General features: G+C 35.0%; 2 protein-coding genes across 9 annotated transcripts in view; one reads left to right on the forward strand and one right to left on the reverse strand.

Annotated features, from left to right (window-relative positions):
- Positions 1 to 7,928: 7,928 nt before the first annotated feature.
- Pex2 (peroxin 2) overlaps positions 7,929 to 16,548 on the forward strand; it is a 36,737-nt gene continuing 28,117 nt past the window's right edge. For 2 of the 5 annotated variants that reach the window (XM_070315545.1, XM_070315546.1), the window contains exons 1-2: positions 7,929 to 8,233; positions 9,043 to 9,974. In XM_070315545.1, coding sequence (XP_070171646.1) covers positions 9,060 to 9,965 — 906 coding nt within the window. In that variant the 5' untranslated portion in view covers positions 7,929 to 8,233; positions 9,043 to 9,059 and the 3' untranslated portion in view covers positions 9,966 to 9,974. The other 3 variants (XM_070315544.1, XM_070315542.1, XM_070315543.1) reach the window with 3 other exon arrangements.
- Positions 13,540 to 16,548, reverse strand: part of Bicc (protein bicaudal C) — a 32,048-nt gene continuing 29,039 nt past the window's right edge. For all 4 annotated transcript variants that reach the window (XM_070315523.1, XM_070315524.1, XM_070315526.1 and 1 more), the window contains one exon: positions 13,540 to 16,498. In XM_070315523.1, the coding sequence (XP_070171624.1) occupies positions 16,386 to 16,498 (113 nt within the window). In that variant the 3' untranslated portion in view covers positions 13,540 to 16,385. The remainder of the gene's footprint in view (positions 16,499 to 16,548) is intronic.

The raw sequence follows: 16,548 nt of genomic DNA on the forward strand, positions 1-16,548 counted from the left end.
AAGCATAAAATTTTTATAGAAGCTTCCGCTTCGTTCGTGGAAGGAATCTTTAAGTAGCAACGCGCGAAGATGTCCGCGAGGCGCGCAAATTTAATAGGCGAAACCTGACGGAAGATGTCCTGGACCGCGAGGATAAAACCAGACGAAAGCGAAGAACAGGTTAGAGAAAGATGAGGGAGTGCACCCTTGGGAGAAATTTATAAGCCAAGGAGGCATAAGCTACCGAGCGTAAGGCGGAGAGAAGCGGCGTCACGTTCCCGCGTTCGCTCAGCTCTCGTTTTCTTCGCCCTTCGTTATCCGCCGCGAAATTTACAGAAATAGATTCGCTGTCGATGGCGGTCACGACCGCGACATTGGATTACCGCGACAAGCGATGTACAATATATCGCGATGTATACGCATTTAAAAAGTTTGTGGAATAAAAGAACCCTCGCGCGCGCGCCGGATAATAATATCAATGTAAAATGACACATGCTGAATTTGATATTATCAACATGATAATGGCATGCGAAAGAATATTCAAATTTCTCTCTCAAAATTACTTATATTTCATACCATAAATGTTTTGATAATGTGCTAATTAACGTAATGAATAACTTCATCGGATATTAATGCGTGTATAAAATCATGTAAAAAATATATATTAAATGAATTTTAATGCGCATTATTTCTTATATATTATATTATATAATAAATTATTGATAAAAGTTAGAAGAAAGAAAGAGATTAATCTCTCTTAGGTTCATTTTTATTTATATACATGTGTGTGTATATTATAGCATAGATTTTATAAAAATTATTATACAATACTATGCAATATGTTAATTAATTATATTTCTTTCTTTCTCTAATTCTCTACTATACTTTTCTTTGAATAATCCACCATTGTTCATTTAAAATACTGGTGCCATTTGTGAGAAATAAATTGCTAATAGCTAATATTAATGGTTTTTTTTTCCTGTTTTATTGTGCGCTTTTAATTTTTCATAATTGAACAATTAACTACGCGTCTATTTCAATTTCTAGTATAAATTCGAAAATATTTTACTTTTATATTTTTAATTTCTACTTATAATATAAAAAAAAAAGTATGTGTGTATCGTTGATAAAATGTTGAATATAAGCCAATGTAATCCGAGAAGAAGATTTAGGAAATTGCATAAGATGCAATGTCTAAAAAGCAATCCAGCAATTCGGCATTATCAAACCATTTATATAGTTGTATGTAAAACGTGTATAAAAATGTAGAGATAAATGCATAAAAAAACTCTCTCTCTCTCTCTCTCTCTCTCTCTCTCTCTCTCTCTCTCTCTCTCTCTCTCTCTCTCTCTCTCTCTCTCTCTCTCTCTCTCTCTCTCTCTCTCTCTCTCTTTCAGCAAATAAAATTGCGCGCGATAAAAGCATAAATTAATTACACGTCGCGAATGCGAGATAACAATGGCGTGTAATAAGGTAGTCGAGCGTCAATTAATTGGCAGAGTTATTGATGATTTCAGACTTGTCATCATTATCCTTCCGTTCAATCTTTATATTTTTTTCATATCAAATATTAAAATACAAAACACAAAAATACAGATAACAATAAATATAGAAAACATAATATATAAAAAAAAAAAAAAAAAAATGTTTTGAGTAAATCATCTTCTGCGAAGATGCTTTCGATCAATATTATACATCCATCACAAAGTCTTAAAAATTCCTGAAGACTTTACAGTCAAGCACAAACAACTCGTTGGCAAAACCAGATTATAATAAATAAAAATTATCGAAAGGGTTAAAGTATCGACGTGCGTGATCATTCAGGCGGTAACGTTCCCTTCGTCATTTCTACATCGAATGCCATCGACGACGGTGAAGATGAAGAAAACGCAGATACGAGGAGGGGAAAAAGACAGAGATAGAGAGGATTTGGTAGGGGATGGCGGCGTCGAGGGACGAGCAGGTGGGGTAGTCGGGGGTGGCGAGGGGTTTAAACGGCGGATGACGTCGGTCGGTCGGGGGGGCTGCAAAGAGGGACCAGGGGGAAATCGCGCTCGTGGTGGCGATCAATACTTCGCCACCACGCCTCGACTTTGCCATCACCTATCTCTCGCGTTGCGTTATGAGAGAGCAAAACTTGACTCTCTCTCTCTCTCTCTCTCCCTACGTCACGAGCCAGAAGGTAAAATCCTCAGATCGGAGAACGCCGATCACCTTGGACTTCGACGGATCCGAGCTTTAACCCCTTCCCTTTGTAAGAATCGCCCATTTCAATAAAGAATAAATACACGATCATAAAAAAATGTATCATCTACACTCTTTGTATCATTTTATTACGTTGTAAGAATTAATAAATTTTAATCTAGTGACTAGAAAGAGAGAAAGAGAGTGAGAGAGAGAAGAGAGACAAAGAAGTAAAAAGAGAGTAGAAATTTAGAAAAATGTTATTCATGAACAAAGTTTTTTAATAGTGCTATATTTAATTATATTAAAATAATGCTTTTAAATCAAAGTTCTCTCTTTTAATCATTTTAAATAATTTCGACTTTTATTTCTGCGAAAAAATTGCTCTGTACCAAGAAGAAAAAAATATATAGATTGTTATAATTTCTCCGTGTATTTAATATGTCATTTGATTGAAATCTGATGTGTCTGAATGATATGCAAGAATGAATTAATTCAGCGAAGATAATCTATCTCAAATACGCTGTATTTAGTTTCATTCATTTTTCTCACTTTTACATGAGTTATTTGCATAATATTATTTATTTAATATATGTACAAATTATAAAAATGAGACTCGATCTATACTTTATTATCAGTACGTCTCTTCTAAAATTCATATTTATTTAAAAGTAAACCAGGGTATTCAATATAAAAGAATTAAAGACAAAAAATTGAATACAGAAAAATAAGAATTTGTTCTTTGCAAAAAATCGCGTTTAAAATCCGCATTGATTATTAGATTCATAAATAAAGATATATGACACACGATTCACATATATAAGATAGAAAAATTTTCCAGCGCAAGGGGGATGGGATCTCTCCGATGTAAAGGGAACGGCTTATTTGCCAAGCATTTCTTCGATGAACGAATGCCCGTGGCCTCCTCCTTGAATGGGGTTATGATATGGGGAGGGAAACGCGGAAAGCACGAGATGGCAGCACGTTGCAACCGGACAAAATTTTTGGTACACTCTTTCAAATCTACGCCTATTTCCATCCCCCCAAAAATACAAAATATAAAACTATTACGATATGAATCGCAAAATAATTATAATTAAAGTCCCACATATAAATTTAATTCAAGAGTAGATCATTATATTTATCTCAACATCTTATAAAATAGTGTTATGTTAATTCGTAATCTACTTCACTCGATTTTTTAAATAAATAATAAGCATATAGATTCGAAGTGCGAGATTCGATCGTGCGTATATGTATATCAACGATCGAGCTTTATATTTTTACTATTTATTACGATACCGATCATTAAATAAATGAAGACAGCCTCAAAGCGAATAAAGCGTGAAATCGCGCGATCCGCGAGTGAATAGTGGCGAATAATCGATTAGCGGTACGTGTGAGGTAAAACACGCGTTATCGTGGCGATAAACACGACGAGTAAACTACTAACGAGCACGACTAACGATCGTTCGATCGTTGCTGAATCATTCCTTGTTTCGCAGAAATGAACGACACGCGGCGCGTTTATTATCGCCAAACATGATTTTAATAAAATGGCGATATCGCTTGTGTGCGGATTTCCTACGTTAGCGTGCTGTTACCACGATAATGAGAATTCCGCGTGCACCTTCACGACTTTAACTATGATCTTATAACAATTAGTATAAATTCGATATTTTTTATTGCCAATTATAAAATGACTGAGATCCTTATGTACGAATAAATTTTGTCAAAGGAGCTTTAAAATATACATTAATTCGTTTAAAAATAAAATTTAACTTTCCATAAATCTATTATTAAAATGAAATTATTAATTGAAACAATTTTCATTCTACTTATTGTTAACTCGATCTACGGCTAGACATAACATCGCGTACATATTTTCCAACTTTTCTATTTGTCCCCCTTTTGATTCAGGAACAGATATTCACTTAAAACTTTTGAATTTTTTTATTAAGAACGTTTATTAAATAAAGTTTCAATTGTATTAACAGATTGCGAGATTGGGACGAGTTGGGACGTTTTCGCACTCCGTGATTAATTCTAATTTCATTGCACGCAAGTGCAATTATATATATAATGCATCATATTTCAAGCGTATTGAAATCGGAATAATTGAAACAAAAGCATACGCTCGTATATTTTATTAATTTTTTCTTTATCACTGTTGCCTCATATGCGGGTATGATGAGCGAGTAGTAGAGATCGATACCGCGATTCGCTCGGACATACACGACCGAATAAATTATTCCTTCGTCAAATAAAGCAAAGCTTGTGCCATCTATAAAATTATTCCACGATTTCTCCGCTCAGAATATCTACGTAATTTATTCGTGAACTTTGTCTTGTGTAAACTAAATCAATTATATATGCAGAAAACAAATATATACAATATGAATATTGTATTTAATGTCTTATCATATTACACATGCAATAGAATGTATAATTAACTGTGATATAATTAAATTTTCTTTAGTAATAAAATATTTTTATATTACAGATCAAATGTTATAATTAATTTCATTTATACGTGACCGAAAATTGTTATCTTATCTATTCATATTCCAAAAATTCACAATATACCTATTTCCACTTTTAATACCAAAAAATATTAAATTAAAAATTATTAAATATTAAATATATACTTTCTTATTATTAAGCACATATCTTACAAAAGATCTATAACGTGAAAAAAAAGAAAAAAAATTTCTTTTCATATTTTTCCAATTATTAAAATCTCAGAAGTGTGCGTCGTATATTTCGAGCAAGAATCTTCCATGCAAAATATATTTAGGAAATATCGATTTTTCAGATGGACGAAACTCAACGTATATAGAACACATACCTATAACAAAGGAACACCGATAATTATCGTCAGGCCGTATATTCCCCATATTTCCCCGAATATATAGAATACCACTTTCACATAAATAGAAGCCTCGATTATAAAACATCGCGGTCTGATTTATCGGCAATATCGACGAGCCGTCGACCTATAGCGTAAGCTGCAGCAGCTAACGATAATATCGAGTACGCGTACGATGAATTCGATATATATACGATATACACGTCGACGTACATCCGTCGTTTCGACGCGACGGATTTAGGCGCGCCGATAAATAACGCCGACAGGTGTGCGAGCCCGTCGAAAAGCTCGCTCGCTCGCTCGCTCGTTGGCGCGAATGAGCCTTCCACGTCGGCGGCCACGGACCGTAAATTAAGGTCAGAGCCAAGAGCGATGTAAGCGACAAACCGCGAGAGAGAGAGGGGGGGGGAGGAAGAAAGAGAGAGAGAGAGAGAAGAAGAAGAAAGAGAAAAGAGAAACGCAACAGATATGCAAATCACGTACACGCTCGGCTGTTTACGTCTGTCGATCTGCTGTCAAAGCAACAGGCCGGCGAAATAACGTGGCCATTCGGTAGCATGAGTAATGTTAGACAAACCTATCTTGCGAGTAAACTACGGTTTAATGGAATTTTAATCTCTTAACTGCGCGCAGCTCCCTATAGAAAACCACTTCACGCGTTTCGTTCTTTGACATAAATTGATCTAACTTAATAACATATGGCGTTAAAAATAGCCAGGTGCCAGCCAGAACCTACGATTTTAAAAATCATTTACCGGATGGTGTCGATTAGCAGATAATTCCGTGCACAGTTGAACGTATTCGCGCTCTGTAATGTCGCAGGTAAGGAATTAAATCGTGGTTATTATTGAAAATTGTAAATAATTGTATGAAATTGTAAAAGCGAGAGAAAATACAAAACATCTTCTCTGTATAAATTATAAAAAATAATTTGTCAAATCAATAATCATATCTGTTATTATTAACTAATTAAATATTAATTTAATTATTTCAGATTTTTTTTTTTTTTTTCTTACACTTATCTCTTATTAATAATGATGTATGAAATTGTAAAAACTAAAAGAAAATAACAACATTTTTTGTATAAATTATGAAAAATAATCTCTTTACTAATTTGTCAAATCAATGATATGTATCTCTACGAGAAAAATAATGTACAATGTATCTCAGCATCGCTATAAAAAAAAAAAAAAAGTATAAAATCACACAAGCAATAAATGTGTGTTTACATAATTTTTTTTTATACTGTACATTACGCAGCAATACGGGCGCGCGTTAAATGTGATCATATTGCAGCTTCCCTTTAATATTTTACATTTATGTGCTTTATATATATATATATATAATCCACTTTTAATTTTTGTTTTGCATTCTCTGATTAAGAGCATTTATTCCGGCATTACTGCAGATATTTCTCTCGTTAGAATAAAAAATACATTGAAAAATGAGGATATAAAGTTTTCCTTTTTAACGAAAATAATAATAGTAATTTTCTCTCTTTATAGCGATATAACAGCAAATTATAATCATGATGATAATAATAACGCTCCGAAATTATGTAACAACATTATGACACCGTATCATGTTGTGATAATAACGATGATGATAATAATAACAAATGATTGCAATAATAATAATATAGTAATACTAATGATAGTAACGTTAGTTATTCCTCTATATATATTCCGAGATTCATGATCTAAATTCTCCTGCAAAACATATTTCCACGTAACGATCACGAGCGACATGATATTCGAGAAACCGAGCGGCAGCGACAAACAAGTGGTCGGACCCGGAGGGTAACGTGCACCGCGGCATATGTTTCAAGACGATACGATCGTTATACGCATTATTTTTCAACACAGCGTTTATTACTCGTTCGAGCTTCCCTTTAATCTTGCGCGATCAAAATTTATTCCGAATCGTTATTTCGAGGGCTTCGCTCTTTATTCGTTGGGAATCACATGCTCTATCCGAAGGCTCCTTCGAAATGTTCCTGAGTCTGTTCCCGTTAAAAAAAGAAATAGAAAGCATTCGCGCCATAAAAAGTGCATGTGATTTGGCGTTTCGGGATCGAAGGATCGAGTACGCGTAAAATCATGCAGACGAAAACAGGCGACGATGAACCGGCGACGAGAAAGACGATGACTCTCTCTCGCGGTGACCGAATTGGAGGTTAACCTGTCACTCGATGGCAGATCGATTTTACGACGCGTAAGAAGGGGGGGGGGGGGGGGAGGCGGACGGGGGAGAGTCCCAGACCACCGTTCGTCGCATGATTGCGAGGAAGCACGATATTATGTAATTTTTGGCACTCACTTTGTTCATCAGCCGTGCGGACGTGCCCGTAACTCGGTGCGATAGTCTCGATGCAGATCTCCTCTTGTTTGTTCGCATAAGCGAGGATATTGGAGATGGATTATACAAAGAGAGAAAGAAAGAGAGAGAGAGAAAGAGAGGACGTGTCCGGGAGAAGCGACGAGGTCACACACTGTGGCAACCACCGATACGATTCACGTATTGTACACTTCGCGTTTCGCGAATCGCGCGAGATAAGAAAATAAAAGAGAAAGAGAGAGAGAGAAAAAGAGAAAGAGAAAAATGTCAAACTTTATCACGAGTATAGCATGATGCGTGACGGACTGCGTACGACAACGACGACGGGAGAGAGAGAGGAATAACAACGAGAATGACGACGACACGGTTACACGTTACACTCGCGCGACACCACCGACACCGACACTCGATAACGATGACGTCATACCACCGGCGGCAACATGGAGCCTGCCGCCGACAAACGCGCGACAACGTGATACGATACGAACACCACGACGTAACCACAACGGACGATATACACGCCGCGTTCGGATCGTTCACTCGTACTCGGCCGCAGCCGTGTTGTGCGCCGTTTATAACCTCAAAATGTTTAGCGTCCGTATAGTCGAGAATGTAACAGCGGACGCGCCCCGTGCGCAACGGCGACGAGACACGAACCCGAACTGAGACGAAAGCCGAAAGCCCAGCCGAGCAGCGCCGAACCGACCCGAACGCGTCGCCGCTCGCCGCCGTTCGTCGCGCGATTTCATTGGTCGAACGCTCTCCCCACTAGCGGCTCGTGTTTCTTCGGCTGCTCTCGTCTCTCGTCATAGATCACACGAAGAAAAGTAGTAGTCATTCCAACGAGCGATGCGAACGTGAAACGTAAGTGCGCGATCTGACACTCCGATAGTTGTAATATATCATAACCTCTTTGTTCGTTTACGAATTATACATCAATTCATTTTGCTCAAACGCGCGAAACAACGATCATTTCAGTATCGTAAACTAATCGGAACGGACATAATTTTGCGCGAACGTTCAATTATGCCTAACTTCACGTGAGTCAATTTTCGAAAAGGACCTTCTTGTATCGCCACACTCACAGTCTTCGGAATCTTCGACGATTTTCGTATTTTCGACTGCTTGATTCGTTTGATTCATTTCTCATCGACGTGAAGAGGAATTATAGACATCTTGTGCAACTGGGAATGGGAAATGATAAGCAATAATTTAGATGGCGTCAACGTTCCGCGAGTAACAAAGTAACTTTGTTTTCGAATCGGAATATATATGTGTTGTACAAAATCTCGGTATGATTTATATTTATAGTCATTCATATATATATATATATATAATATTAAATAAAAATAATAGATTGATAGAATTTAGTAACATCAAAACAGAAATCCTTGAATATAAATATTAAATATCTTTGGATGTAAATATTGTGAAAAAGTATTCTATTAAAATTCGCTCGAAATTAGAAAATTAAAAATCGGCGGTTCAGAGTATATATTTGATTTTATAAAAAATCGATTCTAAATGAATCGAAAGGAGAGAGAGAATTTATGAGGCTTTTATATATACATTCTGAAAAAGAACTTTCATATCTATTAAATGAAACTCCCACAACTATTCCTTAAATCTTATACCGCATTATATATTATTAAATAAAACAAATTTATTTTCAGAATTAAATCAAATCAAAATGACGCCATCGCTTTACGTCTCTCGAATAAATCAGATCGATGCCGCTCAATTAGACACGGAGATTTATAAAGTATTAAAGAATCAAACTAAAGAAATCGCGAGATACAGCGCGCCTGGCAAGATCGACAAATGGCAAGCAGAAGTAGACGTTCTCTTGAAATTTCTCATCTGGAAATTCTCGCTGCAACGAGGATCTTCCACATTCGGTCAGCAACTCCTTAATTTACAATACACTAACATCAATCAGAAGAAAGCTGTACTTTATTTAATTCTAAGCGTTCTACCTCAATATCTAAAAGACAAGTTCGCTAATGAAAATTTTTCGGATCGTGGCGTGCTCGCTCAATGTCTAAAACCGTTCGTCGATTGGACATCGAACACTGTCAGTCTCCTGGAGCTTATCAATCTGCTCTACTTTCTTCATCGAGGAATACAACCGCGTGTGATAGAGTTTCTGCTAAATCTGTCGAGTCAGTCGATAACGACGCATCGACCAAGAACAATCGGCTACTCGTACATGACGAGGGAACTGCTGTGGCACGGTCTGATGGAGCTCTTCACCATTGGCATACCCATGATCAACTTCCATTATTTGAAGCACGCGGTAATCAGACTCTGGCGGCAAACGGAACTGCAGGTGAGACGATCGTTCCCGGTAATGGACGCCGCGACCAAATGCGCCTATTGCGAAGAGAATCCGATCTTGCCATCGCATGCCGGTTGCACACACGTCTTCTGTTACTACTGTTTGCAAGCGCACTTTACTGCGATGAATATGTTCCATTGTCCCAGCTGCGATATTGAGCTCCACGCCGAAGATATGAAGAGATACACAATCGCGAGTGCACCGTCGAGTGACGACGAAGAGTCGGACGATAGTTTTGAGAGAGTGGACAATGGATAACGTGCGAACGTATGTATACTTTTAATTTTATCCATAATAAAAGTGAATCGATGATCGCGGAGTGACGTGATGGTGACGGATATAAATTGTGATTCTATTATTCTTAATCTACAAACTGTGACTTTATCAAAATATTATCATTAAAATAAATTAAAATAATTTATTATTACGTGAGAGGCGGGTGGGGGAAGGAGGTTATTGAATTAAACGAGTTTTGCAGGAGAAGATTCGTCGCAAAGTATGGCGATTAGAATAAGTACAAACGATTTTATTATCTTAATATCAGAATTAACTATAAATTCTGGAAAAAATAAAACATAAAAAAAAACGAAAAAAATTCACCTCTCTCTTTAATCATCGATTTATCACAAAACACGGCAAAGGGCTATGTCTGATATTAATATTTTTGATTAAAAATAGCAACATACAAAATCTTCTTTATTTTTCATTTTAATACAACGAATCCTGATTTTTTTCGACATTTTTCTTCTTTTTTCCGAAACAAATAATAATAATAATGGATCGGTGTATATACTCTCTTGGTTCTTATCAAAAATTATATTAGATTATTACATAAAAATTTTATGCTGCGCTGTATATTATAAAACGCTATTATAAACGCTTCTTCTGCCGCCGCGCAAGTCGATGAACCGATCATTTACATGCGATAATGATACGTTCATCGATTAATTTAATATTTAGCTGCTGTACCTGCGCTCGATGGGCGGGTACGTCCCCGGATTTATTACATGAGAAACGACATTATAAGCACTAGAGCACAGAAAAAGGAAAACGCGAAACACATACACATAAATTAACACTCCATTCGCCTCTCCTACACGACGTTACATATATCACTCGAGTTAAACTCGTATCATCTTCTTTTGGAATGTGTGATTTATAATACAATTATATATATAACGCGAATTTCTTCCTTTTGCGGGAAATCTCTTCTCGCAATGATATCTAATTTGTGCCTGTTGAAAATATCCGCGTCTACATTTGCGCTAGTCTACTTTACTCTAATACTAATCTTACATCGCGACGGAATTTGCCCGAAAAATAATTAAGCACTAAAATATGACACGTATAAATTACAAAATTTTATTTTTCTGCTTTCTATAACGCATATTCCTTTTTTTCAATATCGTAATTTATTTATAATAATGTCTTCCCCCCGTCTTTCTCTCTCTTCTCCTTAAAATAAAAAAGCTTCAACTTGGAAATATAATTTCTCTCAAAGTTTCGCTATTATTTTGTTTGCATATTCTATTTCGGGCGAACTCCTTAATTGATCTCCACATTCCTTATATAAGCAAATCGAAGAGTTTGCGATTTTGTGTTGGTCTTGCTAGGCAAAAAACACAACAGAATTCTCGATGTTTGGAGTATGAAAGAGAACGTAATAGTGCGAGACATTCATTTTATCGATATATGAGAATGATCATGGCGCTATTATATAGCTGTTGAATTAAAATAATGTGACGTCTGAGGAGAGAGATCGGCGTTTGACATTATACATTTCAAAGCACACTCGAGTTCCACAATTTTCCAAACTTTTGTCCTTCAGATATATTCATAAGATAATATGATGCATTATGAGTAAAAATAAAGATTGAAATCAGTCATCTGTTTAGACTCGGGAAAATTTATCTTAAAATTATGAAAATTTAATCAAAATTATACAATTGATTGGAACAAAGATGTAATTCCAATAAATTGATTTAATTGATTTAATTCCAGCAATATATCTGGAATATAAATATCAATCAAATTAGATTTTATTTTAATTTTATTTTCACAATTTTGAAAGAGATCAATTTTCACAAATTTTTAAAAAGAATTTTTAAATCAAACTATTAAACTCTGTGATCGAAGGCTAATCAATCTTCGAACTATATAAGCAATCGCAAATCTGCCGAGAAATCATTGCTCAACGATATGACTGTGTGAACTTGAAATCCTCCCGAAATTCTCAGAGAAAGTCTATAATTTTTTTTTTTTTTTTTTTTTATCCGTACATATATATTATATCATTTTTCATGGATGTTTAGAAACCAAGAAAATGAAAGTCATTGGAAACATTGAAAACTAGAGTGAATTACGTCTATAATTCATAAGCTTCACTTTAATGACCAAGTTATTTCTAAAAAACCTTGCAAATTATGAACTTAATTCATTTCTAGCTTCGAACGACTCGTATAAACCAATTAAATTGTATATATATATAAAGTTCTCGATAAGTTAGGTAGGAAAGAATGAGTCCACAATTTGTTATGATGAAACAGTATTAATAATTTGTAATATTTTCTCTACCCCGTTCTCGACGCAAAAACATGAAAAAATATATATATACTCACGATATACGCTACATAGAGAGATAAACGATTCGAGAAAAATTTACAGCGCATTTCTCAAAAACGCAACGGAATTGAGGTCGCGTAATTTCGCGAGCGAGGTCGATCGCAATTAATTATACGCGTTAACATTCTGAATTGATGTTGCTCGTTTTTGAGAGAGAAAGAGAAGTCTGTCATGTTATTTGCTGAGGATGCAAAATGTGTCAGGTGAGTAGGGACGAAAAAAGAATAGTGGAGAAATTGTGGTTATACAGGTTTTTGAAAACGTTTAGACGTGTGTGTTTGTCTTCTCTCTTCCCGACGTAACTGATTCTCATTAATCGAAATGCTTGAGCGCTTGTTTATAATCGTTTTTCTCTTTTTGTTTTTCCTCGCACGCGCATTCCCTTCTTTTCTTTTAATACTATTTTCCGCGATTATATACTTATATATATTACCCGTATATGCTAGATCTTGAACATGATCAGTATACATTTACATAGGAACATTGACGGCTTTCTCTTCAGGACTAAGGAAAGAAACCGATTGCTGGTCGGCAAAGGGATTGTCTCGTATATACAGATACGTTACACGTTATATACAGATTTACCACGAGTTCTATACTTTCGCGAAAAGAGTAACAAGTGTCGGGAAAATGCTAGAATTTTGAAAAATATGATTTTCTCGACATTCTTCTTTTGCTTTGAAATTTCTGCCTCTGCGATATATTAAAAAAAAAAAATAAACTGATTTAATTTTGATCACGTCTTATCACAACTTGGGAAGATTATTTTTCTTTCAAGTTCTTGAAACTCGAAACATCCTACGTAAGTGACGTTGTGCAGACTTTCGAACGAGAACTTTTTAAGCTCGCTTGCGCTGCTTCGTTGATTCATGATTATGTGCATACGCGTACATTTTATCCGCAGCGACAGAAAATATATCACACGATTCTCGTTCGATCGCGCATTTCATGCTTACAAGATGTCATCTCTCTCTCATGGCAATTATCATTTTGACGAGATACCCTTTACCGACACAAAACAACGATCGGTATCGCAACTTGTTGCTGCCGCAAAAATATTGTCTTGTCGCCTGCGAAGGCGAAAACTATACATTAAAACATAGAGCAGCGTAATTACAAATGCAATTGGATGAAGGTGATATACATATACATATATATATATATATATATATATATATATATATATATATATACATATATATGTAGCACTTAGACAACTAACAATAAAAATTCAATGAATTATCAATCTCTCAAAGAGATGATTCAAAAATATTTCAAATTTTTCGAATGCTCCTTAGAGGTCTATTAAATATATTTTCAACTTTTATATTCTTAATTAAGATTGAATTAATGGTCGTTAGTGGTGAAATATCTAACACGAATTAAATCCTTTAAAAATTACGCTGTCACTAATATAATAACTGTAGTATCCTGAAGATATATCAATAATCGAAGTAACTTTGCATATCGGAAAAATTTAAAATAAAGATTTCAAATTTATAGCAAAACAGAATTTAATTTTTTAAGAAACAACTTTTTTCTATTAATATTAGAAATCTTTTATTATAAAGTAATTAACTAGTAATACGAGACTTTGTAGATATTAAAGATAAGATTTATAAGTTATTTTTCTAGGCATAGTATACCTGTCAAAATCATCATTATTATTTTACATATTATTTTATCTATGCATCATTATTATCATATTTGTGCGCTGTTTATATTAGAATGTAATATACCACCTTCATCATCTTGCAATTGTTATTGTACAGTCCTCGTAACGATCGGATTGTACGATCGTACCGGAGGAAATCATCCTTATTATCGTTGCCATTACAAAAACAAAAAAAAAAAAAAAAAAGAAAACGGGAAAAGGACAATAGAACCGGACAGTCTAATATTATATCACACGTATTGCGCGAATAATTCCTATTAACTTATTCTTTTTAATGTTCCGATCTAACTCGCAAGCGCACAAATAATTTACGCTTAAAAAGATTTCGCAAAAGACTTAGTCAAGAACTCTTCGCAGTAAAATCGTTCGTTAGGCATGTTCAATCGGATCGATCGTGCGATCCTGCCTTCTCTATTCCGACTTTTCGGCTCAAAGATTTCACGAAAGAAGCTGGCGATTTTCCCCTCCTCTACAAAACAAGTAATAAAAATCATACTTTTTTTTGTTCGATTTAGAGTATCAGCTCAATGTGGATAATGTTATGTTGAAAAATGCGCGTGACACACTTAAGAACTTATTTACCTAACGCTTTCATTCCTTTGTTCAAAAAAAAAAATAAAAAAAATAACAAAAATAACGCTTAAAAAGTTGAATAAATTATACCGAAAACAAGATATATCTTATGTCTATAAAACGATCATTTTGCGAAATCGACTGCAATCGACAGAGCTTTTTGCGTGCGAGGATAATCGGAAAAAATCTAAACTTGGCAATCGTTTTTAAATTTTATATAAACCATAATACGCACATATGTTTTGTGTAAATATTATTGTTGTTATTACATTTTATGTCATAGAAATATCATAAAAAAATTACAGAGAGTGTTTTGCATTTCTTGATATCATTAAATTATGTTAATTTGTAAATTTTATATATTTTATATATATTTTTATATATTATATATAGTTTTTATGTGTATTATATATGTAGGATTTTTCCATTTTTTACTGTAATTTTGGTATCGTTCTCTTAACTCTGCCAAGTTTAGAACTAGTTTAACAACAAAAGTTTTTTAATTAACGCAACGATTGTCGTCGCGAATTGAATACTTAGCTATTGACATTTTTTTTCAATTAGCTCCTCGAAAAATATCGTTTGTGGTACGCGGAGAGTAATTCGCGGAATATTTTTCGCTATGTAGAATTTATTTTATACTATTCTATTTTCAATACACGCGTTACACGAAAAGTTCTTGCGGTTTATTGTTTGACATGCGTCCAGCGTCTTTCGCGAAATAATTAATAAATATTTTGTAACTTATATATATATATATACTTGCTTCGTGTAAAACTCGAAATCGCGCAACCGCATGCGGAATCTGTGTTATGAATCGCATTTAATTATTGTGCAATGTCGAATCGTTGATCAGTACTGATCGGTTGTTTAATTAATTTCGACATTTATTAAATCAAACATTTTGGCCAACTTACGGTCGCACATTCGAGCTTAGTCTGAATTAAAGATAATATGAATTTTTGCTAGGACGAAAATTCGCTGAACACACGCGGGACATCCCTCGCCCATCGCATTTCATTCTAAATTTCTGATAACTCTGATAATATATTTTCTAATTTTTTTAAATTTCAATTTAGAAACACATTTATACCTATTTCACATTTCACATTTCACATACTCATATACATGCATTCACTCGCATTTACTGATCATCCGTTCATCAAGCGAACCATCACATTGATATAACAACGAGTGAGCGCGCGCTTCGTTTCGCGAATTTTATAATATAAGCGTAATTTATCTGATGACTTTTTTGTCAGCGATTGGCATGCTTGTTTAGAAACGTTAATTGAATTGCGGAATCGACATAAGATTCAAAAAATATTTCGATTTATATCAGCAAGATGAAGCAATAACGACGCGTCCATCGTGGCTGGATAAATATGTAATAAACGGAGACAGCGAAAATATTAACGACTATCCTAGATCCTAAGGCACCTTTGGGCGCGCGCCGAGAACAGCGAAAAAAAAATGAAGAAAAAAAAAAGACTACAATCCCGGCCACAAAAATAACTTTCTTCTTTTTAATTCTTTTACCGATACTTAAGTAATTTCAAATCAATCAACATGCAAACCGTTCGGCTATCCATCTCGCGTTTGTCTATTCCCGCGGTACAAATAACCAAATAATAGTCCTTTTGGTTTCCGTGAATCTTTTTAATTCGCATTCGTTCCGCTCGAACAAATGGTACTCGCAATTACGCGCGCGCGTGCGATTGGAATTGTTAAGTACTTATTTTTTAGCGTAATTTTGGCCGACACACCACGCGGCGTCTCGTTTGGAACGAATAGCGATCAGTATTCTTTTACCATTTGGTGTCCAGATTGCATTTGTCTGTCGATGCCGACAACGTGGACGCTTTCCGTTCGGCGCCGGGCGCGGCGCTTCCAGAAAACGGACTCGCTCGTTTATTCATATCTGAGAAACGAGAACGCAATTATTATTAACAAAAAAAAAATTATAATTCC

This window comes from Polyergus mexicanus, unplaced genomic scaffold (assembly GCF_030449975.1).
Source record: "Polyergus mexicanus isolate NDT 795.1 unplaced genomic scaffold, iyPolMexi1.0 SCAF_2, whole genome shotgun sequence".
NCBI classification, from domain to species: Eukaryota; Metazoa; Arthropoda; class Insecta; order Hymenoptera; family Formicidae; genus Polyergus; species Polyergus mexicanus.